Source organism: Protomyctophum bolini (assembly GCF_963924005.1).
Source record: "Protomyctophum bolini genome assembly, chromosome: 15".
NCBI lineage: Eukaryota > Metazoa > Chordata > Actinopteri > Myctophiformes > Myctophidae > Protomyctophum > Protomyctophum bolini.
In genome coordinates this window covers 27041153-27068371 of record NC_137876.1, presented here as the reverse complement: position 1 = coordinate 27068371, position 27219 = coordinate 27041153, and the positions used below count along the sequence as shown (strand labels likewise).

Below are 27219 nucleotides of genomic sequence, written 5' to 3'. Positions count from 1 at the left end.
GCTATAGTATGCCGTACGGTAGGGGCTATAGCCCATGTTCAAAAATGATGAAAAATGAGGATAACATTTTTTTCAAAAATTCAAAAAACGATGGGCTATAACCCATGTTTTTTGAAATTTTGAATTTTCTTCAAATCCTCAAAAATGATGAAAAACGGCGTGCTATAGTATGCCGTACGGTAGGGGCTATAGCCCATGTTCAAAAATGATGAAAAATGAGGATAACATTTTTTTCAAAAATTCAAAAAACGATGGGCTATAACCCATGTTTTTTGAAATTTTGAATTTTCTTCAAATCCTCAAAAATGATGAAAAACGGCGTGCTATAGTATGCCGTACGGTAGGGGCTATAGCCCATGTTCAAAAATGATGAAAAATGAGGATAACATTTTTTTCAAAAATTCAAAAAACAATGGGCTATAACCCATGTTTTTTTAAATTTTGAATTTTCTTCAAATCCTCAAAAATGATGAAAAACGGCGTGCTATAGTATGCCGTACGGTAGGGGCTATAGCCCATGTTCAAAAATGATGAAAAATGAGGATAATTTTTTTTTCAAAAATTCAAAAAACGATGGGCTATAACCCATGTTTTTTGAAATTTTGAATTTTCTTCAAATCCTCAAAAATGATGAAAAACGGCGTGCTATAGTATGCCGTACGGTAGGGGCTATAGCCCATGTTCAAAAATGATGAAAAATGAGGATAACATTTTTTTCAAAAATTCAAAAAACGATGGGCTATAACCCATGTTTTTTGAAATTTTGAATTTTCTTCAAATCCTCAAAAATGATGAAAAACGGCGTGCTATAGTATGCCGTACGGTAGGGGCTATAGCCCATGTTCAAAAATGATGAAAAATGAGGATAACATTTTTTTCAAAAATTCAAAAAACAATGGGCTATAACCCATGTTTTTTGAAATTTTGAATTTTCTTCAAATCCTCAAAAATGATGAAAAACGGCGTGCTATAGTATGCCGTACGGTAGGGGCTATAGCCCATGTTCAAAAATGATGAAAAATTAGGATAATTTTTTTTTCAAAAATTCAAAAAACGATGGGCTATAACCCATGTTTTTTGAAATTTTGAATTTTCTTCAAATCCTCAAAAATGATGAAAAACGGCGTGCTATAGTATGCCGTACGGTAGGGGCTATAGCCCATGTTCAAAAATGATGAAAAATGAGGATAATTTTTTTTTCAAAAATTCAAAAAACGATGGGCTATAACCCATGTTTTTTGAAATTTTGAATTTTCTTCAAATCCTCAAAAATGATGAAAAACGGTGTGCTATAGTATGCCGTACGGTAGGGGCTATAGCCCATGTTCAAAAATGATGAAAAATGAGGATAACATTTTTTTCAAAAATTCAAAAAACAATGGGCTATAACCCATGTTTTTTGAAATTTTGAATTTTCTTCAAATCCTCAAAAATGATGAAAAACGGCGTGCTATAGTATGCCGTACGGTAGGGGCTATAGCCCATGTTCAAAAATGATGAAAAATGAGGATAACATTTTTTTCAAAAATTCAAAAAACGATGGGCTATAACCCATGTTTTTTGAAATTTTGAATTTTCTTCAAATCCTCAAAAATGATGAAAAACGGCGTGCTATAGTATGCCGTACGGTAGGGGCTATAGCCCATGTTCAAAAATGATGAAAAATGAGGATAACATTTTTTTCAAAAAATCAAAAAGCGATGGGCTATAACCCATGTTTTTTGAAAATTTGAATTTTCTTCAAATCCTCAAAAATGATGAAAAACGGCGTGCTATAGTATGCCGTACGGTAGGGGCTATAGCCCATGTTCAAAAATGATGAAAAATGAGGATAACATTTTTTTCAAAAATTCAAAAAACGATGGGCTATAACCCATGTTTTTTGAAATTTTGAATTTTCTTCAAATCCTCAAAAATGATGAAAAACGGCGTGCTATAGTATGCCGTACGGTAGGGGCTATAGCCCATGTTCAAAAATGATGAAAAATGAGGATAACATTTTTTTCAAAAATTCTAAAAACGATGGGCTATAACCCATGTTTTTTGAAATTTTGAAATTTCTTCAAATCCTCAAAAATGATGAAAAACGGCGTGCTATAGTATGCCGTACGGTAGGGGCTATAGCCCATGTTCAAAAATGATGAAAAATGAGGATAACATTTTTTCAAAAATTCAAAAAACGATGGGCTATAACCCATGTTTTTTGAAATTTTGAATTTTCTTCAAATCCTCAAAATTGATGAAAAACGGCGTGCTATAGTATGCCGTACGGTAGGGGCTATAGCCCATGTTCAAAAATGATGAAAAATGAGGATAACATTTTTTCAAAAATTCAAAAAACGATGGGCTATAACCCATGTTTTTTGAAATTTTGAATTTTCTTCAAATCCTCAAAAATGATGAAAAACGGCATGCTATAGTATGGCATGAATTGAACAAAGGGCATTGTTCAATTCATCAAAACATTTAGAGACAAACAAATAGACACTTATATGTAGTTAAAGCAACAGAGTTAAGCAACAGAAACAAACAACAATGGATTCTACAGTGTAAAGACACCAATTTAATTATAAATGTCAATAAAGTTGAATATCTAATAATATCAATTTAAAATGTATTATCCAATACAAATTTCCTTACCATTTTTAATGTTTTAGTTTTGTATTGCTATTTTTATTTGCTAATTGTAGATTTACCTACTTTTTGTTTCTGGCATTCCGCTGCTTGTTATTTTTTTTTTTATTTTCATGTGAAGTACTTTGAGTTGCATTTTATGTATGACATGTGCTATATAAATAAAGTTTAATATGTGAAGTACTTTAGTTGTCAAGGATGCAGACAGAGTTGAACCCAGGAGCAAAGTCACAACAAACTAGAGTATAATAATAAAGTATTTAATAAAGAATTACGAGATATCTTACACAGGGGAATGCAGGTAGGAATCAGGCATGAATCAGAATGACATCAAAGTCAACACATGAACAGGCAGGACATCTGTGACACAGGTTATGAACTGACAATGAGTGTTTGTACTGAGTCCAGTTTTATAGTGAGCAGGTTGATTGGAGAAGTGTTCACTGCTGGGCTGATTAGGTAGTTGACAGGTGTGTAAATGGAACTGGGTGTGCTGGAATGGGATATGGGAGGCCAGTGTGGAGACTGAGGGAGAGACAGAATGTGACAGAGTTGCATTTTATGTATGAAATGTGCTATATAAATAAAGTTTAGACCACTGACTGTCCCTCCATATAAAATAAAGGCGAAAGTCACAAAAGAAAATTGATCAGTTACAATTCCAGACTATGAAGAATCATTTAATAAAGGAATACTTCCAGATTCAGTTAAAGATTAGCTACAATAATTGTGATATTAAAAGTTAAATGCTCGTCATATGACATAACAGAGAGGAATGGGCCGGACCCTGCGCGCAAGGCGACAATTTACAATTTTACAATTTAGGCATTTAGCAGACGCTCTTAATCCAGAGCGATTTACATTAAGCAAGAACAAAAGCATGGGAATACATCACATAAAAGCATTTATCATGAAACATGCGTGCGTATATATAATTGCACCACTGAAGAATCCCAACAATGTGAAGTGAGGGGCGCTCTCATCGTCAGATTCGCCGCATGGAGCTGGGGGGCGATGGGCTGAAGTCCAGGGGTGATGAGCTGGATAGGGGGAGGAAGAGGAGGAGGAGGAGGCAGCAGGTAGGCTGGCGGATGATGAGTGGACGGAGACTGATGGCAGCCATTGGACGGTGAAGAGAGAGGCTCGGAGCTAATGTCAGAGACACTGGGCTGGTCCACAGTCAGGTGAAGGATCATTTAAAATCACAATAAAGTGGAAAACAGGAAACAAGAAATGGGTAATACATTTTAAATTGATATTGTAATCACAGACTATCTTCTTGGTGTCTTTGAACTATAATTTGACATTTGATTTAAACATAAACAAAAGGTGTCACCAAAAAAAAGTGTCATCAAAGCAGGTTATTGAGCAATGCAGGGCCTCGCACCCCATATAGGTCAGCAGAAGCTGGCTAATAGTACTATTACCATCGCTTTTCGTGTTGCTTTGCTTTGTGACACTTGAGTTCATTGCATGTGAATAGGCCTAGACAGTTAAATAAATAAAACAAGAAAAATACTAAAATAGCCAATCTACAATCTGGCTCATATTACATAATTTTCACATTTTGTGCCCATATATGGAGCTGAGTGGACCTGGCCCCTTTTGTGGCCATATATGGAGCTGAGTGATTGCTGATGCAACACACTACATATTTGGATAGCGGGACAGACACACACACAGACAGACAGACAGACAGACAGACATGATCTGCTAGGTCTCATAGTAAGTGCTCACTGGGTTCGCAATCACTGCGTTCGCAATAATGAGAAGAACCCATTGCAGCTAATGCTAACATATGCTGCAATGTCCATGTCTATGCCAAAATGAACCAAAAATGTTCCAAATTAAAGTCGATTCCTTGGTGAGACCTGGCCTTTCACTAATTTCCAAACGCCTTGTACGATTTAATAAAAAAATATGAAATATTCACACATAATAAGAAGAACCCATCATCATCATCATCCAGCAGCTAGCTAACATGCTAACAGATACTACATGTCCATAACTAAGCCAAAAATGGACAGAAATGTTCCAAATTAAAATCGTTCCCTTATTGGCCCCTGGAGAAAGCCCTGCTGCCTTTAACTAATTTCCAAACGCCTTGTACGATTTAATAAAACAATATGAAATATTCACACATAATATTAAGAACCCATCATCATCATCATCATCCAGCAGCTAGCTAACATGCTAACAGATACTACATGTCCATAACTAAGCCAAAAATGGACAGAAATGTTCCAAATTAAAATCGTTCCCTTATTGGCCCCTGGAGAAAGCCCTGCTGCCTTTAAATATTTACCTCCATCCACCGCACACTGTAACAAGATGGCCGCCGCCGTGCTGTTTTGGAATTACTGAGAGGTAGGGGCGGGACCATGCCCCCATTGGCTCCTGGGTTGGAACCCCAGTTGGAACCAGCCAATGGTAGCCTGCACGATCCGGGCACCGGCCAATCGGTGGCCCGGAAGTTGCAACATTGTTGAAACACTTGGAACAAAAAAAGGACGAAGATGGAACTCGACAGTGTGCCGGTTCGAACCCCGACATCCTCAAATCTTTACTGACACTTTGCATTTTGTTTGAACCACAGTAAGCTGAATTATAAAAAGTGTGAATGGAGTCTCTAGGTGAAAGTGATTTTTTGACGTGCCATAACCTGCCATTGAGTCCCATTATACATTTCTCAAATTTGAAAGCACAAGCGGCCGAAATGAGTTTTCTTCGACGGGTGGCTGGCATCTCCCTTAGAGATAGTGTGAGTAGTTCAGTCACACGAGAGAGACTCGGAGTAGAACCGCTGCTCCTTCGCCTGGAAAGGAGTCAGCTGAGGTGGTTCGGGCATCTGGTTAGGATGCCTCTCGGGCGCCTCCCTAGGGAGGTCCTCAACGCACGTCCCACTGGGAGGGGAGGACTAACTGGCCTTGGAACGTCTCGGAATCCCCCAGGAGGAAGTCACTGATGTTGCTCTGGAGAGGGAAGTCTGGAGCACTCTGGTGGAGCTGTTGCCCCCACGACCCAACTACGGATAAGCGGTTGAAGATGGATGGATGGACAAAATATTTTTTCTAGTTAGATCTTTAATTTCAGATATTCTATTAATGACATCAGTGGAGTCCTTAACATAATGACAGAAGTCTAAAGGACATCATGGTGTTAAGGTCCGGCTCGCAGACCATAACAAAGAAGGGAAACAAGCATGGGATAAATGTAAAAATGTAATTTATTAAATAGAATAATTAAGTTTAAAGTAGAACGAACAAATGTTTCCAACAAAAACTTGGCAGGGAAACTGAACTGCCACCACAAACTGAGAACTGAACAGTCAAACAAACAATATGCTCTGTGTGGCCATGCTCGGGTGTGGCCCAGGTGGAAGAGAAAGAACCACTGGCAAGGTGGCTCTCTTATAGTGATTGGAGGCACTGGCCAGCTGCCTCCAACCCTTGATTGCCACAACTCTCCAACCAGGTCCCATCACACTGAAAGACAGATTACTATTAGTAAAGCACACACAAACCCTGACATAGGCCCTGGGGCCGTCACAATGGCTTAATAAAATGATCAACAATGATCACTGAAGAGACGAAAATCAATTCCAATTCATATCAGTGAAGGGTGCTAAATTCTTTTCGCTCCTATGCCAACAAAAAGTGGAACGCCTTACCTACAGTCATTAAGACATGCCTTGACTCCTTCAAAACCGCTCTCAAAGGGCACCTACGGACGGCTGCAATTCGAAACTGGCCCCCGTAAAATCTGAATCCCCTACCCACACCTTTTTCCCCATACTGTATATTTGTATAATAATATATGTTTCTTTTCCCTTTTTACCTCCTTTATGATGAATTCCTGTTCTGTGGCTATATAGAAGTGTATATTTGTAGCTACTGGGACGTAAGACGGGACGATTACAAAAAACATTGCATGGATGCACCTGGGACGTATCCTCGGTGATGTATCCTAAGGTCATCAGGGTTTCGGGTGTCTCGAACATCATACCCCTCACTCAGGTGAGGTGATCAAGTCCCGACTTACAGTACGTCCCAGTAGCTACCCTCAATCAGTCCCATTAGGGAAAAACCAGGGCCACACAATCCGTTTCTCCAGAACTACTCTGCCAGGTCTGGGAGAACCAGATTCTGGCACGTGGAAGGACTACTGGGCTCACGGAATCTCAGTTTGTCACCTCCCCCTTCACATTCAATAGAAGGTCTACTCGAACACAGCCCAGCCTCTAAAGATCGGGCCGGTACAACCTGATAAAAATTAAGACTAATCTGTTACTTTCTCTAATAACAACCTAAAACATGAACATTTGTATAAATAAACAAAACAAAACAAAACTAAGTTGTCCCTTAACTTAGCAGTGCAGGTTGCATGACATACTAATTATTGTGTTGATGGTTTGAGTAAGGACGGACCTCACAGCCACACTTTCTGTAACTGAGATGCACAAGACAAAAGACAACAGTGTGAACAGTTCAATTTGTTTAATGCTTACTTATTCAATGGATGAATTAGCTGATCATTCTTGGTCGACAATAAACATTCCTTGTCGTGATTGTTGTTCTGTGTACAGTAACACAGAAGAAACACAGTTATCCAAGCAGAGAAACACAAACTTCTGACATTTGACAAACAACCAAAATGAAAGTGTTTGTGTGCAGACGTCGCAGTGAGAAACAGATTTATTTTCTGGTCAGATTTGTGCATGTGTATCAAGGCTCCAAGATGAAGACATGACTGTGTGTGTAATATACATTGCAAAGGTCACAGAGGGACAGCTTTCCAGGTACAGAGATTGTGTGTACAGTTTGTGTGTGTGTGTGTGTGTGTGTGTGTGTGTGTGTGTGTGTGTGTGTGTGTACACAAACCACAAGTATGAACACATTCTAGGGAGCTTAGTCCAACTTTGTAGGCTGTATTTACAAAAAACAAGGATTGCTTCTCAATCCTCTGATCATAGCAAACAGTTCATCAATATGAAGTGGGTAGGAATCCTACCCAATGAATATGGAAAGCATCTGCTAGTACAAAATTGATGGCACAAAAAACAAACAAACATACAAACATAAAAACAATGCCAAGACTTTTACAACCTCTTTGAGAAATACTGAGTGGTGAGGACTCAGGTAATAATTTGAGCCATGTCAATTCCATTTAGGCAGCACTGAGCAGAGCAGAGCAGATCAGATCGCCACAGGTGGCATTTTGATGCCTGCGTAAATGCAGCCTTGTATTTTCCCCGATAAAGGGAGCAGAGCGTTAACAGTCATATCAATAAAAGGCCACTGACGTTGCAGCTTGAAAGACATGTGTCTTTACAAAGAAGAGTAAGAAAAAACAAATCCCAAGTGGAAAGCCCCAAATTACAACAAGCCTCTGACAATTTCACAGTAACCAAGATGACCGTGTGTTCACGTTACTCTGTATTTTTGTGACTGTGAACTTGCATGCATGAGCCACAGATAGTGAATGTAAACCGAAGCATAGTACAGTTTAAGTAGAAGTAGTAGTAGTAGTAGCAATAGTATTAATAGTAGCAGTAGTAATAGTCGTAGTTGTTTTCACAATCTGATACATAGCACAGCACAGTTTATTGTAGCATTGCAATATGTGACTGTACGGATGTGGATGTTAAAAGCCTGAGTTATACTTAGTGGCACACCGGTGTCGCTTACCAAAACGGCTGATCTATGATCTCACAATGCGACACCGGCACACAATTAGGTTAAGTATAAATCAGAGTTGTTGACAACATACACCAGTGGGTATAAGTGAGTATATTATTGAAGATGGCATGGTGTGTTCTCAGAAGTTACACATAGCTGAAAAAGATACAAATACTGTATATCAAAAGAGAGCACAATTTTGACTGGCAAAGATGTACTCGTCGTGACCACCAAGTGCACATTCACAAGTGAAAGAATTACACACAAAATATACAATTAAAAGACCCCACATTTAATTAAAATACTTTTTTTCCTCTTTTGCCTTTTGTTGGCTGCTGTAAATTCAAAGACATCTTATGAGCCGCAAAAGCATAATATTTACCCCCAAAACAGCATGAGCATGTAATCCGTTTCTCCTCTTTCTTGTCAGTCTGTTATTTTGAGATTTGTCCCCTGGTCCAGAGAGCATGTTCTAGTCTCTCGTTTAAGTCCAAACACCCCTTATTTTCTTGTGGTAGAAGCTCAGATGGTTACAATGCCAACCTGCTCTGTGATCATGTATGAGCTGGTGTCTTCCACAGAGGGGAGCAGGTGACCAGTCTCCCCTGCCCACTGAGCTGGTTGCAGGTAACTGGAAGACAGGAGCAGTTGGTTAGCTAATGGCTGGTGGACTAGCTGGCTAGGCCACCGTTTACCAAACAGTGGGTCAGGACCCATTTTTGGGTTGCGGACACATTATCGGGAGTGAGTAAACATGCCCCTATTTTTATAGGGGCTAAACATACTCGGGAACGATGCAAATAGGGAATGCATACCCACCCTGTTATGCAATACTTTTTTTGTGTTTCTGGACAAGGTAGTGGAGATGTACAAGTGAGCTTGTTTTCACTAGTTTGTGTCACGGGGGAGACATCGAATGTATCTTTTGGGCTAAAACGTTTGGAAACCACTTGGTTGGCAAGTGGTTGCAAATGGCTGGCTAGATAATGACTGACGATTGAGTGATGATCTATGATACAAATGAACGCATTGATTTACTGATTGATGGATGAGTGGGTGGTCAGATTAGCTGGTCTGTTTGTCGGCTGAGTGAGTCTTTACTTCATTATTTTTGAAGCGTCTGTGTGTCAAGCTACATTTCCTCCATGTATATTGTACAAAAACAAGGTCTAGCGAGCCAGTCAGAACACTGCAGGCTGGCAGAAGGAAAACAGCAGAAAAACTGGATTTTATTTAATAATTTATTTCTAATCCAGATTCCAGAATCACCACTTTGAATAGGGTCGACGTGGTGTCTGGTTACTAGGGCCGAGCTTACCAGCACTCCACTTGCCTCCACACTTCCACAAACTATTTATAAGTACTCTATTCATTATGTTCTATAGGCTTATTATCCCGCCCTCAATGTCTAGACATATTGTACAGTTGGCGAGGAAAAAGAGGTGGCTGAAATGTGCCTGAATTATCCAGGCCCATTTCAGCCACCTCTTTTGCCCATTAGGACCACTGTACACAACGTCATCAAACTATGGTAACATCTTTCTACAGGCCACAGGTTTCTCAATCAGTGTTACACTATGTTCTTTTCCCCGTGGCACTAGAGCTCTCGCTCTAGCCGGTCGAGCTTCTAGTAACTATAACCGTATTCAGTCGATGTAAGCCACAACTCACTCATTGCTCTCCAACGTCACGTGATCCACCTGGGAGCTGGGCGGCTGCAGAGGATGGTGGAGATGCGTGTCCAGGATGGGCGTCTCAGTGAGGGGACAGGGAGGTGATTCTGAGGCGGCCTGCTGGGGTGGCACCGCCGCCGCCGGGTAGTGGTGGGAGGAGGGCATGTGGCTGCTACTGGAGGTGTTGGCATCCAGCATCTCAAGGAGGAGGTCGTAGACCAGGACCACGTTCTTCCTCTTCATGGTGGACAAGTGGTCCATGCCTTTGTTACTGGGGGGAGGCAGGAGAGAGGAGATCCATCAGCAGGACAGTTCAATTCAACTGAGCTTTATTGGCATGACAAAACATACGTTTGCATTGACAAAGCAAGTGTCAAAATATAATAAAAAACTGTTGAAAATGGGGAAAGTATATACAGTTGTAGGGGTACAGCATTTTGTAAACAGAGATATACCACACCTAGAGCTATGACACACCTGACATGTATTATGATGTGTTGGGAGATGTGTTGGGAGTAATGTGTTTACTACTGTAAGTAAGCCGTCGCTGAAACTTTATGACAGCCCCCGGTTCACGTCCCGGCACCAGTCGATGTGTCAAAGTGTCTTTGAGCAAGACACTTAACCTCTCCCCAAGGCGCTGCCCCTTGCGCCCACTACCCCCTGCGCCCACTGCTCCTTGCGCCCACGTTGTGAACTAGATTGCTACCTTTATGTGGCGCACGAAAAAAACGAATAATCATGAAATGTTAAAATGTAGATACATTTTCTTTCTGCCTGACTCACACACTCTCTCAGTTTCTGGTTTTTATGTGGTGTTCACTTAACCCCAGGTCATTAGATTAGGCCAATGGTATTTACTCTAGGCAGTTTAATCAGTGTCTTTGTCTGGCTGGCCAGTGCATTCGGCGCTGGAAGTGTTCTTCCATCTCTCACATAAATAATGGCCTCCATCGGTTACCCCATAAAGTATTCTGTTACAGTAACAGCGTTAATTTTAACGGTGTTACACTCAACACTGGGCAGAACATACACACACACGGCAGGCAGAATCATGCGTGTACGCGCACACACACACACACACACACACACACACACACACACACACACACACACACACACACACACACACACACACACACACACACACACACACACACACCCTCCCTCCCTCCCTGGTGAGAGACATCATCATGCTGGCCTCGGTGAATTATTGATGTCCTCCATGAGGTAGATCTCAGGGCTCGTTATTTTATTTGGATAGAACTAGATAGAACTAGATCCAAACACTGATCAGAAGAAGGTTACATTATATGGTCCAACCAAATACAACTGCTGCACATGCTTAACACACAGAGAAAAAGATAGCACATTGATTTGATACTACTAAACAGGATGTTTTTTGTTTTCCTTTAACCCTCTTGTTGCCCTTGACGGTATTTAAGTAATAGTTTTATTCCAAATAATCGGGGGCTTTGTTTTAAATAATGTAGCAACTTTTAGCATGTTTGGCTAACGGCCGATGTCCTCTACCTAAAACCGGCCGAAATCGTCGCGTGCACGGTCGCGCACGCACGTGCGCGGTCTTTATGTGCATAGCTGCGTAAAATGCAATATTCGGGGCTTGATTAGAGCTTAATTTTACTTGGATATAAAAAGAAACGATGATCGCATAGCATCGGGGACAGACCATTGTGTAACAGTGCAGAACGATAGCGGATGTTTTTTTGTTTTTATTTAATATATTTTTTATCCCACGATTTTGTAACCCATTTTTCATCCCTGTGTCAATCATCTAATGTGATCCTGGGCTCTACACACCCTCCACCAACCTAGTCCCCATATATGGGGGACAAGGGGAGAGCAACGGACTTGAACTCATGCTTCCTTCATGCCTGAGTGTCCAAGTTGCTCCTTTACACCTGACAGGGGGGAGTTTCCTTGGTTGGACGTAGCGCGTGGAAGGAACACGTTATTCCAACCAGTTCCTTTCCCCTCCATCTGGCGCCCCGGCTGGCCAGGGGGAGGCAGTTTAGTGAACAGGATTACTGCATGTTTTTTGTGAGGGTACCTACCCTTTCGCCAACCCCGCCTTCGGGTGTGGGCACTGATGACGCGGAGGAGGAAACACGCCGCCAGCACCCACAGCGTCCCGAGCGGGAATCGAACCCAGGACCTTCTAGCTGTGAGGCGACAGCACTACCAGCTGTGCCACCGTGCCCCACACAAGATATCGGATGTTGATGTTCCGTTTAACTGGAAATGACATCGCCAGATTCACTCTATTCGGTCAAAATCGGCATAATGGTGAAGTTACCGCCACCATCAGGACTGGGTGTCTAATACTATAGGACTTCCCCGTGAAAATGAGAGAGGCTGTGTATATCACAGATTTTTCTATTGGCATTAAAATGATGAATTAAAAATATGAATAGTGCAGGTACACACACACACACACACCCCTAAAATAGCAGAGCTTGCAGATTGTCTATTTAATGCATGACATCACTGATTTAGTGTTTTATTAAAATTAGTCCATACCCATGAAGGCTTAATAACAGCTAAACTAACACACATGCAGGCATGTGAGGCGGCTGTGTGTGCCTCACAGTACTACTCTGTACAGTACAGTACAGTACAGTACAGTACAGTACAGTACAGTACAGTACAGTACAGTACAGTACAGTACAGTACAGTACAGTACAGTACAGTACAGTACAGTACAGTACAGTCTCTATCTCCACTCCTCTCTCTCCCTCTGCCACTTATATTGGCTCATGTGGTGCACCCGTTATGCGATGCTCTGCCAATCACAACGCAGAATGCGGACGCATTCTGTCCACGCATCCTCAGGACGCATTCTGAGGACACAATCTCTAGAATCAGTAGTTAGATATGCATGATGTACAACCTTTTGTGTTGAGTAGTTGAGTAAAAACAAGTACTACTCAGTGAAGGAATGGTTTGTGGGTACCTGATATGTCTGATGTGTGACAGCAGCATAGTGAGGTGTGTGAGCCGTAGAGTCTGCTGCTGGGAGGACAGGCCCAGCTTGGAGATGGCCCAGACCAGGGCATCAATCACTGAGTCCAGCAGCCGGAGCAGCTTGTTCCTGCTCTCCAACTCCTCGGCCGTCTCCGGAGGACTATTGCACGTGTCTGCGAGAGAGAGAGAGAGAGAGAGAGAGAGAGAGAGAGAGAGAGAGAGAGAGGGGGGGAGACAGAGAGGGGAGGATAGAGAGAAAGGGAGCGAGACAGAGAGGTTGAGTACATTGATTGATTGATCGACCACTGGCATTTAATTAAGGCATAGCCCGCTCATTATTTGAAGCGATATTTTAATTCTCCATAATCCTTTGGAAACTTTCATTTGCTGTATCAGACGTGATTGCATTGTCTCCCAATCAAACGATATCAAAGCAAAAACCTAACTTCGGTAATAATGGTCACATTACGCAGGCATGGACACTGCCCTCCATGTGTTCTCTTCCCATTACAATGAGAGAGAGAGAGAGAGAGAGAGAGAGAGAGAGAGAGAGAGAGAGAGAGAGATAATGCCCATTAGATATCATATAGGCTAAATAAGAAAGGCCTTTATGTCTAATAATATTGCCCATCTGAAAAGGTCTCACAAAATGTATGCAATTTGTGTCAGAGTCACTTAGACAACAGAGCTAACACTAGTCAATGATAAATTGCCATCTGATATCACAGTAAAAATGATTCAACGAGAATGCATTTGAATAAGAAAATGTATTGGACAATATTTAGCTGCTTTTCAGACATAAACCCAATGCGCACCAAAAACTGTAAGTCAGACAGAGAAATCTCTCGTTCTGCAATAACTGCTTTCATGTCATGTTAATTGTAATGCTATAGCACACTCACGCTCTGGACTATGCTACCCCTGAAATGATAGAGTACGAGCATCATTGAACAAAGTAGGCTAGTGGAGTCCTTGCTAGATTGTCTTTTGTTTTCCCAAGCTCTCAAGCATTGTTCAAGACAAGTTTTTTGCCCAGCCCTTGCCAGTACCTCTGCCATCACTGAATGCCTTTCCACGTGTGCCTGACGGTATGCTCTGTAACCAATCAACAATGACATTGACCGTGGCATTGACATTGAACTGCCACTTTAAAGGTGGTTGCACACTGGACGCGTTTGTTTCGGAAAAAAGCAGCTAAAAATCCGAAAACGTGTCCAGTGTGCAACCACCTTAAGGCAGATGTTACTGTCTGTCTAGACTCTGGGTCTAGAGGATGAATAAGCAAGCATCAAGGAACTTCCTCCACTGTTGCGTCTAAGGCCCAAACCACACCGGCTGCAACTCCTTGCAACTGCCATGGGAATAATGGTTGCAAGTAGTTGCATGTTGCAAGGAGTTTCATGGCAACCCTCTGGTGTGGTTAGGACTTAACAAAGACTATCTTAAACAATACTATGGGTCTAAAGGCCTCGCTAGCAGCCCTGCCCTGTGCTGTGCTGCTCATTACACCCAAATGTAAATGTTGGCCATAGGGAGGTGCTAGAGTAACGGCCATACGGTTAACAGTATGCCTACTAGCAGACAATCATCCTCCAGGGAAAACGAATGCAATATGATGCAATATGACCATTAGATTTTGAGATAACAAAGTGGAAGGTGGCAAAGGTAATTGGTCAATAATTGCCTGTATAATAATTGTTCTCCTCTGGGGACAATGAGTGCACTCCGTAAGTTTCATGGCAGTACGCTGCGACCTTAGTCATCAATGCCAAGGGAGTCCCTTGGCATTGATGACTAAGGTCGCATTCACATCCCCACCACTACTTCACTAGACTCCATGCATTCACATCACCACCACTACTTCACTAGACTCCATGCATTCACATCACCACCACTACTTCACTAGACTCCATGCATTCACATCACCACCACTACTTCACTAGACTCCATGCATTCACATCACCACCACTACTTCACTAGACTCATTCACATCACCACCACTACTTCACTAGACTCATTCACATCACCACCACTACTTCACTAGAATCCATGCATTCACATCACCACCACTACTTCACTAGACTCCATTCACATCACCACCACTACTTCACTAGACTCATTCACATCACCACCACTACTTCACTAGACTCCATGCATTCACATCCCCACCACTACTTCACTAGACTCATTCACATCACCACCACTACTTCACTAGACTCCATGCATTCACATCACCACCACTACTTCACTAGACTCCATTCACATCACCACCACTACTTCACTAGACTCATTCACATCACCACCACTACTTCACTAGACTCCATGCATTCACATCCCCACCACTACTTCACTAGACTCCATGCATTCACATCCCCACCACTACTTCACTAGACTCCATGCATTCACATCACCACCACTACTTCACTAGACTCCATGCATTCACATCACCACCACTACTTCACTAGACTCATTCACATCCCCACCACTACTTCACTAGACTCCATGCATTCACATCACCACCACTACTTCACTAGACTCCATGCATTCACATCACCACCACTACTACTTAACTAGACTCATTCACATCACCACCACTACTTCACTAGACTCATTCACATCACCACCACTACTTCACTAGACTCCATTCACATCACCACCACTACTTCACTAGAATCCATGCATTCACATCACCACCACTACTTCACTAGACTCCATTCACATCACCACCACTACTTCACTAGACTCATTCACATCACCACCACTACTTCACTAGACTCCATGCATTCACATCACCACCACTACTTCACTAGACTCATTCACATCACCACCACTACTTCACTAGACTCCATGCATTCACATCACCACCACTACTTCACTAGACTCATTCACATCACCACCACTACTTCACTAGACTCCATGCATTCACATCACCACCACTACTTCACTAGACTCATTCACATCACCACCACTACTTCACTAGACTCCATGCATTCACATCACCACCACTACTTCACTAGACTCCATTCACATCACCACCACTACTTCACTAGACTCATTCACATCACCACCACTACTTCACTAGACTCCATGCATTCACATCACCACCACTACTTCACTAGACTCCATGCATTCACATCCCCACCACTACTTCACTAGACTCCATGCATTCACATCACCACCACTACTTCACTAGACTCCATGCATTCACATCACCATTCACCACCACTACTTCACTAGACTCCATGCATTCACATCACCACCACTACTTCACTAGACTCCATGCATTCACATCACCACCACTACTTCACTAGACTCCATGCGATTGAAGTTGATTCTAAATAAAAAGGGAGAATGCAGCACTGCTCTGCTCAACATGGTCTCTGTTATTCTCTCAGATAAACATGCACAATATAAAGATGTGCAGCTGGTGTATGTTTACACATTTACAAAATACTGTGCACACAGCATTGCCCAAAACTCTTGCACATTTCTGCCATTGTTCGAGATACATCTCTTTGGGTGAGACTCACCACAAATGACTTTCACATTACCACATTCTCCCAAACTCTCCAATTTAGTGACTGGCCATTTTGGAGTAAATAATGCAGAGGAGTCAAACAATTGACAACTAAAATGGGGAGGAGGGGTAAAACATGACCCATAGGCTTCACGCTCACAGCGCTTTGTACGTACTGTAGGCTTGAACCGTTTAGTTTAGTGCTGATGAAATGTTAATGCAACATCTTCCTTACTGGGCTGCACATGAACACTGTCAGATATCTCTATGTGCATGCTTTCCCTTATAAGACCAAGTTTAAAAGATCCTCTTGGCTCTCAGTCACCTCGGCTCAACAGACAAGTCTCCAACTCCACAACTATGTGTGCGCTGGCTCACACAGGTGGCAGAAGGCTTTGAAACATCCTAGTTCCTAGTCTATCTTTTACTTGCGAAGGTACGTACACTACAAATTTCATGGCAATCGAGCCATGAGATTTAAAGATAATGTTGCTTGTGAGTTGTGATCAAGTGACGGGTGGACAGATGGACAATACGACCAACATCATCATCCTTAACTCTCCAATGACGACTTTGGATTATTTATTTTCATAAGCCCACCCCGCCAAAGACAACGTTTTCAGTTTTTACACTTGATGGCGCTCTTCGCTAACCTATGATTCACTGCTTGAGACTCCTTGAAACCAAGAACCAGGAAATCACGTGCTCACAAAAACACAGCTCCCATCCATTCCCACGTTAGAGGATTTTCTGAAACTCCTCCATCTCCCTTCCTGTATCGTTCCAACGGACCATAATGTGTGTGATTGTAGTGGAAATACATATTCTGGGACTACTTAAAAGCTAAGGAAATACAAAAAAGAAAAATCTGGCAGTGGGTGGTAATTTATGACTCATGAGCTAGCGTTGAATGAGTTCACTTCACCATTTAAATCCTTTTTGGGGGAGGGGATTCTTTTAAAAAAAAGAAAAAGAAAGAATTCGCCCACACTCAGTCCCTCGCATTGTCTTCCAGGAAATAAAACGTCTGGGTTTCCGAGGCTACTCGCATTGTGACTTAAAAAGAAAATACAATAAATAAATGTCACGTGAACAGACAAGCACAACATAGACGCCAGGGTCTAAAGCCATACCGCTAGCAGGGCTTTAACCCAATTCAAATACCCATTATTATATAGGCATATATCAAATCTGTTATTCTATGTGACACAGCAGAGGGCAGTAGAGCGGATATCCTTTATAAAGCCTATCCATTCTCCCATGGCAAGGACAGAAGGACCGAGGAGTTGAGCCATACTTTCCATCTGTCCAAATGCATAAATCTGCAATCCACTCCCTGTTCTCCTGGCTCTTTAGACTCCATTTCACTTCTTGCACAATTTGTACTTTTAGTTTTTTGTTTCCAGCAGCTGCAACGGAGCCGAGTCAACATGGAGTCTGTCAGGGGTTGTGTGTGTGCGTGCGCACACGCGTGCGCGTGTGTGTGTGTGGTACTGAAAAAATATGGATTTATCTTTTTCAAACGATACATAAATGCCCCACAAAAGTATTAGAATTTTTTCTCCCATAAAACAGGACCATAGTGTGTGTGTGTGTGTGTGTGTGTGTGCGCGTATGTGGGTGTGTGTGTATTAGTAGTGAACTTTGTGAGGACACGCATACAGACAGGTCAGTCACCTGAACCAAACCTGCTGATTTGTGACAAGAGGGTTGAGGGTAGAGGTCACTGTGACCTCTAGGAGAACACAATGTTTGACTGCACTAGGTCAATGAGAATAATTTTCTGTATCATTTAACGCAGTGGTTCTCTTAATTTCCAACTCTCAAGAGTTATAATAATAATAACTAGAAAAGTGTGGTTGCCGCAAACGCTTACATAGGCCCCTCCCACTAATTTTGCTAGCCAATTACAATGTCAAGTCACCCCTGTGATCATGTGTAAGTAATTTGGAGGGGATTTATCGTTTGTTTTTGCAACAAACGGTTACATTTTTCGCATTTCGCATGGATGAAAATACAAAGGCTTGGCTCTGTGTTGATGCCATCACCCAGGACATGTGATTCAAATTTGGGGTGGACTGGATGTTTGGTTCATGATTTGTCCCCTCCCACTAACTTTGGACGACGATTACGGCCGAACGATACGGACAAAAATTCTGAAAGAAATCTGTAGGTTTAGGATCAAAAAGTGTGTCACTTCGAACAAAACGTTGTTAGGTTGGTAGGTTGTCGGTCTAATGACTGCAAGTCGGACCAATAATAGGAACTAAAGCCTGTAACCTTCAGCGTCTACCCAGACAGTTTTGAAGTTGCTTTATTCAATATTTAGATATTTTATATTCCTTTTAGCTGCACCGCCCGCTTCCTATACAAAGCCAGCTTCAACCTCCATTTTAACCAGGTTAGATTGTCCTAATCGTGAGGTGCCTGTGTTTTTAAGTGGTGCAACCACTTGAGTAGCTTTGTGTGTGCCTGGGTGGCTGGCTGGCTACCTGTGTCTGAGCACGGAAATTGCATTTGGTTGGTTTTCAAAACCAAGTGTCACTGTTGTGCAGCCTAACACACACATACATATTAACAGTACATACATATTAACAGTACAGTACAGTACAGTACAGTACAGTACAGTACAGTACAGTACAGTACAGTACAGTACAGTACAGTACAGTACAGTACAGTACAGTACAGGGACCCCCACACGGTAACTCTGTCATTTCCGGCTCACCGGAACCGGGCTGGCACCTTGGCCACGTTCCTGCGGGTCTGGAAGTTCCGGGGACCCCCACATGGCGTTGCACCACTTACTTCACACGGGTGTGACTTTTTCATTTTTAACACAATGAGTGCCTCCTGGTGGGCGAAAGTTGTTGCAACTAAGGCTGTCAAAATTATCGCGTTAACTGAACTTCACTGAACTGAACTTCCAGCGCAAGACAAATCTGTGTAGCACACAGTCAATTATTGAACAACACCAGAGATAGCTTGTGTATTGTAGTTGCGTTGCCAAATGGTTTGATTATGTAACTCTGTTGTGTTACTTTGTCTGCCTAGCAAAGCCGCTTTGCATCATCAGTCATTACACACACACACACACACACACACACACACACACACACACACCCTCCAGTCTTCCTCCTCCCTTCTCCGCACGCATACTACTAGTGTGTAGCTATCGGGCTCAGACGCAGCGCACTGCAAGAATCACTCACATGTTTTATAGTACCGTCGGGTCCGTCGCAACTTGTGGACAGTATGAAAATGCTGGTCTTGCGTACATTAAGCCATTGACGTTGGTCCGGCAGGTTTCGTTTTGTCCAAAGCGATTACGTGAAACAGCATGGCTGCGCCTGCAGCAGGCTATTACCAAAACAAACGCATGGTACTTTTGTGTCGCACATGGAAAGCGACTGAAAATGACCATGGATATAAAGACAGTTCCCCTGTGCTGCTGTGCACAGCGGAGATAATGCACAACTCCAGGTACGAACTAAAACACTGACTGAAGCTGATCATTCATGACTGTAATGTATCTCCATAGTCCTGCAGTCCTGCAATGAAGGAGAGACAATCTCGTCTCTCACTATAGTCCACTTCTCTACAATGCCATTCTAGCCTTAAAACATACATTTATATGTTATTCAATATATTACTTTAGCGCACAGTGTCGTGCACAGATAGACACTAGGGGCTGTATTTTGCGTGTCTTAAGTACCAGGTCTTATTCCCTAACTTGAGTAAACTAAAGACCTGGAGGCGTGATCAATGCTCTTTGGCCACTCAGAATAGCCAAATGGCATTGATCACGCCTCCAGGTCTTTAGTTTACTCAAGTTAGGGAATAAGACCTGGTACTTAAGACACGCAAAATACAGCCCTAGGGGTGCTAGAGCACCACCTGCCCTTGCCCTCTGGACAGCAATGTGCCTTTTTGAGGGGAACAGTGTACAGTATGTGGACCATGGTGACAAAAAAAGCTTCAGTTCTAATATATTATTTATGCCCCAAAATCTATAAATCTCACACTATTAAGGCAACCGGCCGGTTCCACGCACTGCACAAGGTGCCCTTTTTCACTTGAGCACCTGCCCCACTAAATGTCTGTGCACGCCACTGAGCGCAAAATATAGGCAAAAATGGTTATGTGCCATGTTATTGTATTTTGTGAATTAACTATAGTCTACAGTTTAACCCATTGATTCTCAGCCATTTTAATTTCAAGGACCCCCAAATTAAATTGATAGAAATTAGCCTAGGCCATTTCATTATGATTTTCATCTCTGGACTGGGACCCCAGTCTACAGAATCTGCAGGATCTCTACATGCTCAGAAGGACAATACATTAATGAGGCAAGACAAGAATTCAGAGTAAGGAGCTAACTTACATGGCATGTCATTGTAATAGAAAACCCAGTTTGACTCCCTGAGCCATTGTACTGGTACGGCCACATACCAGATAACCATTTGGTGAGACTGAGGGACAGGTACTAACATTAACTCATGGGGAAGAGTTACACAGAAATACTATTTGAGTTTCTCAAATTAATAACATTGCTTTGTGTATTCCAAATTGCCTCTACAATGGCCAAAAGCCGGTGTTCATTTAACTCAAAGTGTAGGCTAGGCCTACAAATGCTCACAATACATGATATAGCTTACTAAATGCATTAGAAAACAAAAAACTTAAAAAAAAAATATGCATATCCGCTTTCTGTCATTTATATTTCCATTTCCACAACAATATACAGGAAAACATGGCACATTTTGAATGGTGATTAATCATAATTAATACATTTTGAAGCTGTGATTAATCTGATTAAAATTGTAAACATTTGACAGCCCTAGTTGCAACCCGATCGATCGGCACAGAATAGTGAAATATTTACACACCCCCACCCCCTCAAGGCAATGCCAACACTGAGCAATTATTGTGTGTGTGTGTGTGTGTGTGTGTGTGTGTGTGTGTGTGTGTGTGTGTGTGTGTGTGTGTGTGTGTGTGTGTGTGTGTGTGTGTGTGTGTGCGTGTGTGCGCGCGTGTGTAGCACAGTAGCAGTAAAGATACTCACTGGAGTTGAGGAGGATCATAGCTTTGAGACACACATACTCCTCACGCTGTAGATTTAACTCCCGGAAACGAGAAGTGGCCGCCAGCAGCATGTCAAAGATCTCCATTATCCCTTCTACACAATGACCCTCCTCCCTACAGGACAGGACACACACAAAAAGACAGAGGAGACATGCAAATTAAAATTAAATATCCCTTTAAATGTATATTATGGGCAACCATGGACAGGAAGGTGCTATACTGAAGCTCAGTGATTGACATCCCCTTGAGGTGCCATTATATCATCATCATCGTTGTTACTCAAGAAGTCAGAGTGAGTGCATGGTCTCAATGTTTGGACATTTGTTGTTCCTAGGGTTGGGCGATGGGACGATTAGATCGGCAATCGTGGATTGGATGAGACCAATCGCCGAATATTAGGCGATTTTCTCAGCATTTAGTTTATTTTGCAATTATTTTATTTCATCCAACTCTTCAAATGTAGCCCAATTAACCTGTGCGCAAAATGCGAATCAATTTGGCTGTTATAGGGAGTGGAAACCCCCTTCCCTTGGAATGGCATGCCCCAACAACAGCCCCATGACCAGTAAAATACAGTAACACTAGAATGCACACTGCTGTCTCGTGTCTCATCATTATACACACAAACATAGGGACCCATGAACGTGAAGTAAAAAGAAAAGAAAAGGAAAAGACGAGTGAAACAGCGGATAGCTATACAAGCTAGGCTAAAATCACCATGGCAGCAAACATACTAGGCTACTGTCTGCGTCAGCTTCACTTTATCTCACCTGTGATCTACAGTATAGCTTATTTTGTTCATTGACAATGTGCATTGTGCAGTCACATTTCGTACCCTGACACTGGCGCTGCAATGAAAACGGCAGATCTACAAGCTCACATGTCCTGTCCGCGACACATTGAGAGCTTGTAGATCTGCCATTTGCACTTTTTTGTCACTTAATTTACTTTAATGCATTTTGCGTCACCAGAGACCATATGGATACTTTGCCCAGGATTTACTACTATACCATTTTCTGTAACGATGGCCTCTAATTTGTATATTTAAGAGTAGGCTTCCCACAAATTACATTACATATGCCATAATCACATTGTCTGACCCTCAGGACATAGATATATAGACACTGTATTTGTCAGTTCTGCTTGGCTTGTTACAGGGTAATTGAAGAAATAGTTAAAATTTGGCAGCAATTCAGTTATGCAAAACGTTATAATTTCACTTGGGAAACATGCTTTTCAATCAACTGAATTATGTAAAATAGCCTGGCTCCCCCACTTTTACCTCAAAAAACATTCACATTTTTCAGAAACCAAGGAGGTTGGGGGGGGGGGGGGTTTCAAAGAAACAACAATCACTGGACACAGAAACATATTATGAAAACACACCAAGGTTACTGTAATCCTAAAGCGATAGCTTCTTTGCAACACACACACACACACACACACACACACACACACACACACACACACACACACACACACACACACACACACACACACACACACACGTTATTTTTCATGAAAACTACCCACAATACACATGTGCATACACAAGTGCATACACACAAAAACCACACATTTGTAAAAAGAATAAATGTAGTTATGCTTGTGCACAAACTGACTACATACACAGACAAATATTAGATAACAAAACAATAACAGATTGAGCACATTGCAGCATGTCCAATCCGTAACAACTTGCAGTGTATATTTTAGAATTCATATCAAGGCCGGTGAATCCGTAACTCCAGGTCATTGCACTTTGCCCCATTCAGAACTCTCGCAAGCGCACACAGTCACACACTCTCACTCACACACACACACACACACACACACACACACACACACACACACATGTAAGTAATGCCTAGTGTAGTAGTGAAACAGAGCAGCATAGGAAAGAAACATACTAGAAACTCTTAAACGGGTGCACATGAATTTGATAATTGACATAAGAGTGACATTAGCCAGGTGAAGCGAAAATTACAACATTGAACAGCTCAAATGACAAAGTTACATTGGCTAGCAGAAGTGATGCAAGTTACACCATTGGCCTAAAAACTGTCTTTAGAAGACACATTTTATGGAAAGAAGTCAGGTTTCATGTAATTTTGACTAACCGTCCAGTAATAGCAACAACTTTGTATGCTTGATATGGGCATTAGTATCTGTACTACTCTATCGTTTAGCAGCAGCACAATTGTTGACCACCTCAGTATCCTATCTTTTTTTTTTTTTACACAAAAGTTTAAACAGAGGTTGCAGTAGGCCTATAGAATGCTGAAGCTTACACCAAAATAAATATAATACAGCAGCAGTAGAATTGCTGAATGAGTATTATTTTTTTTAAAGGAAAGAAATGTGTTTTTTGTGTGCGCGCGCACACACACACACACACACACACACACACACACTTTGAAATCGGCTATTTTCGCAGAATGTTTTCACCAGATTAGGGAAACTACTGTAGAGATCAAATGGTTAATGTATGTTATGCCTTCTCTGCTCAGAGAGTCATGCCATGAGGGTTGTTATAAGATATTATTTATAAGCGCTGATGAATAATCATTATACTTTATACGCTTAATCATAAGTGTGTTCATAATGCGTTATAAACGTGGGATGCATAGCAAGTGTTACCAAATTATGTTTTGGAAAACACACATTGGCTAACATGATGGACCTCTATGAGGGCTAATTCCCGTAATCAGGCATATTCGGGTTGAGCAGGACAGATAGTGAGCCTAATTACTGTTTGCTATGAATACAAAAGATGATCTGCGGTGTAAGCTATAGCAACAGTAAAACATAATGTGGACAAAGTTGAAGGTCAGGGTGGGAGAGAACAGGCACAGATAAAGAACTTTTGGCAAAGACCATTCAACATGCGGCTGAAAGAAGGGAGTGGTTGCCAGGGCATCCAGTTAGTAGCCAGTGTTTTGGTGCCTTGGTGATTACAACTCCCACGGGCAGTAGTAGGTTCATGCATACCAGCTTATGAGGGGCCGCTAGCTCCTCCTATGCCCAGCTTTCTGGGTTTGTGTAAACACAAACATTGAAGACAAAAGTGAAGACGGACACAAATTGCACTCTACCTCTAGAGGCCGACAGATCCATATTTCTTTAGCCCAATGATTACAGATGTTTTTCAATATACACTGAACAAGCAAACAAGTGAATATAAAATACACAAAGTGATTTTTTTTCTTAACCTCTTAACCCATTTTGGGCGGGAACCCATTTTGGTGTTATGCTTTAGCTATTGAAAAATAGCAGATCTACAAGCTCATAGCGCGCCACCGAGCGGTGCGCTACGAGCTTGTAGGTATGCTATTTTTGAAAAATCACGAAAATATTTATTTCAGAAAACTGGAGGATTTTTAAATTTCGAGGTCAGGCCTAAATGGGTTAAACCCCAGGGGGGTCCAGGGGGGGAAATCAAAAACATCGGAGTTGGAACCTGAGACCTTGACCAGCGCCATTTACCCGCTGAGAGCTGTTCATGAGGTGGACAGCCTCTGCCCCCTGCCGGCAGGGGCAATGGGGCCAAAAATAGCCCATCTAAAAGCTCAGCTTGTAGAACTGCTACAAGAGTCAGGGCCCAGGACCGCAGGGGATTCTTGAAGCTGAGTTGAGTATGAGGGACCCCAATGGAAACAAGCCAATATGCTTTCTTGGGTTTAAATCCTCTTAATATTGAAATGTACTTTCCTGTGCAGGGCCCCAGACGGAGGTCTCCGTCCTGTTAATTAGTACTCGGATGCCCAGGACGGAGATTCATGCTATCAGAACCGATCGCATCGCTCCACAGGCTAGGAGCGCCTGTTGCGTGACATTCGATGTTGCGCAACAGTGGGACGTCGTCGAAAATGTTCCCCCAGATTAGCCGACGAGACCGAAAATCTTAAAACGTTAATAAACTCGCGATCTAAATCATCCCGTCTAATTCTAAGAAAAGATCATGTGTTAGACGGCCCCCCCGCTGTCCAGTCGCTAGTAGCGGTAGATTTAATCATACCTCCCACTGTTGTCGATAGTGTTTTGGCTACATTTAGCTGCTACACCCACATCCGGGATAACATCCGGTCCGTCAGTAAAAGTGCTCCGCTGCTATAAATCGCTGGGCACTTTTATTTAAAGGCGCAGTGAAACGGAAATGGTGAACAACATGAAAATGGTGTTTCCACATGAAACACCGGTCTGAAGTTTCTGAACCAATCAGAGTGTCGCATCCCTTCAGGCGATGGGACGGTAGCTAGGGACGGTAGCTATGCTATGCGCTACAGCGTGGTATGTGTTTGTTTACAAATCAGACGGTCGCCCAGCACAACCAGTTTACTGTTATGTGGCTTATTTCTACCCTATAATGTTTTCAGAAACATATTTTAGCGTGATGATTAAGTTGAAACCGAGTAATACACTGTCTGAATGTTATCTTGAATGGAAATAAAAACGGAGTAATCTGTAATCAGAAGCAGCTGTGTTGCATGGATGCGCAGACATGGGGAATTAAACAGGTGAGCTTCATTTTTATTGGCCTTTATCGATGTGTATCTCTACACGTCATCACGCAGCACGTTTTCGTTTTAATAAATAAATAATACAATCGTTTTTATGGATCTTTGATATAAAAACACACAGAAATGAGAATTTTCCCATTTTTTTGGCATCCATTGTTAGGTATGCCCATATGATGACCACGGATATGGTCTAAAAGTGTGAAAAACGTCTTTTTCATTTCACTGCGACTTTAATGGATTAAATAACCCCAGGAAATGAAGGTGTTAAATAAAGTATTCAATCAACCAAAAACAGCTGCCGTGTCCTGGTGGTCAAATCTGGTTTACCCAGTAAGACCTGAGGCAGATTCTACAAAATGTCTTCTAAATCTTAACAGTTTAACAACAACACAAACAAATCAGCTGGTGCTCAAACCTTTTCATGTCAAGGACCCCCAAAATGATGTGCAGTTGGCCGCCGACCCCCCATCTTAAAATATTTTGTTCCAGGGACTCCCATAAAAAAGATTTGAGTTTAAAATGACTTATAATATTCAAAGATTTGCACAAAAACAAATCTATAATAGCAGATCTACAAGCTCATTGCACTATGAACTTGCATATCTGCTATCTATTTTTGAATAGCCAACGTATAAAATAATGCTTTTAGCTCAATACGTAATGAATACCGACATTGTCAAAAAAGAATGGCCGATATATCAGGCTGCCTCTACTACATATGTGTGCATTTCTAGTAGGGTGGCCAGACGTCCGGTTTCACGCCGGACAGTCCGGTTTTAGACCCACCTGTCCTCCTCCCACCTCAACCTCTGGCCGGACACATAATTGTCCGGTTTTGTGTGATATACAGTGCTTGTGTCATAACTGTCATTTACGTCGTCTCTGTATTAAAATCTCCGCAGCGCTGCTCAGCTCCGCAGCGAGCCAGCCACACTACCACTGTCTTAAAAAGAGAGAGGAGACATTCGGAGTGTTGCCATGTCCGCTTAATTATAAGCGACTTTGGCCTTGTTTTATAAAATAGCTAAGCCTAGTCAGGCTTCTTTTGGGCTTGTTTTCATAGACATGGTTGCTTGTTTCTCTTCCAAAACCTGTCAACACTGCCAGTGGGATGGTCTGTTCTGTTTGTT

General features: G+C 42.1%; 1 protein-coding gene across 1 annotated transcript in view; it reads right to left on the bottom strand.

The window, feature by feature from the left end:
* Window positions 1–7115: 7115 nt before the first annotated feature.
* esr2b (estrogen receptor 2b) overlaps window positions 7116–27219 on the bottom strand; it is a 42727-nt gene continuing 22623 nt past the window's right edge. Inside the window, exons 7-10 of the mRNA XM_080783690.1 lie at window positions 21550–21683; window positions 12960–13143; window positions 9984–10256; window positions 7116–8943 (exon numbers count right to left, since the gene is read on the bottom strand). Coding sequence (XP_080639816.1) covers window positions 8835–8943; window positions 9984–10256; window positions 12960–13143; window positions 21550–21683 — 700 coding nt within the window. The 3' untranslated portion in view covers window positions 7116–8834. The remainder of the gene's footprint in view (window positions 8944–9983; window positions 10257–12959; window positions 13144–21549; window positions 21684–27219) is intronic.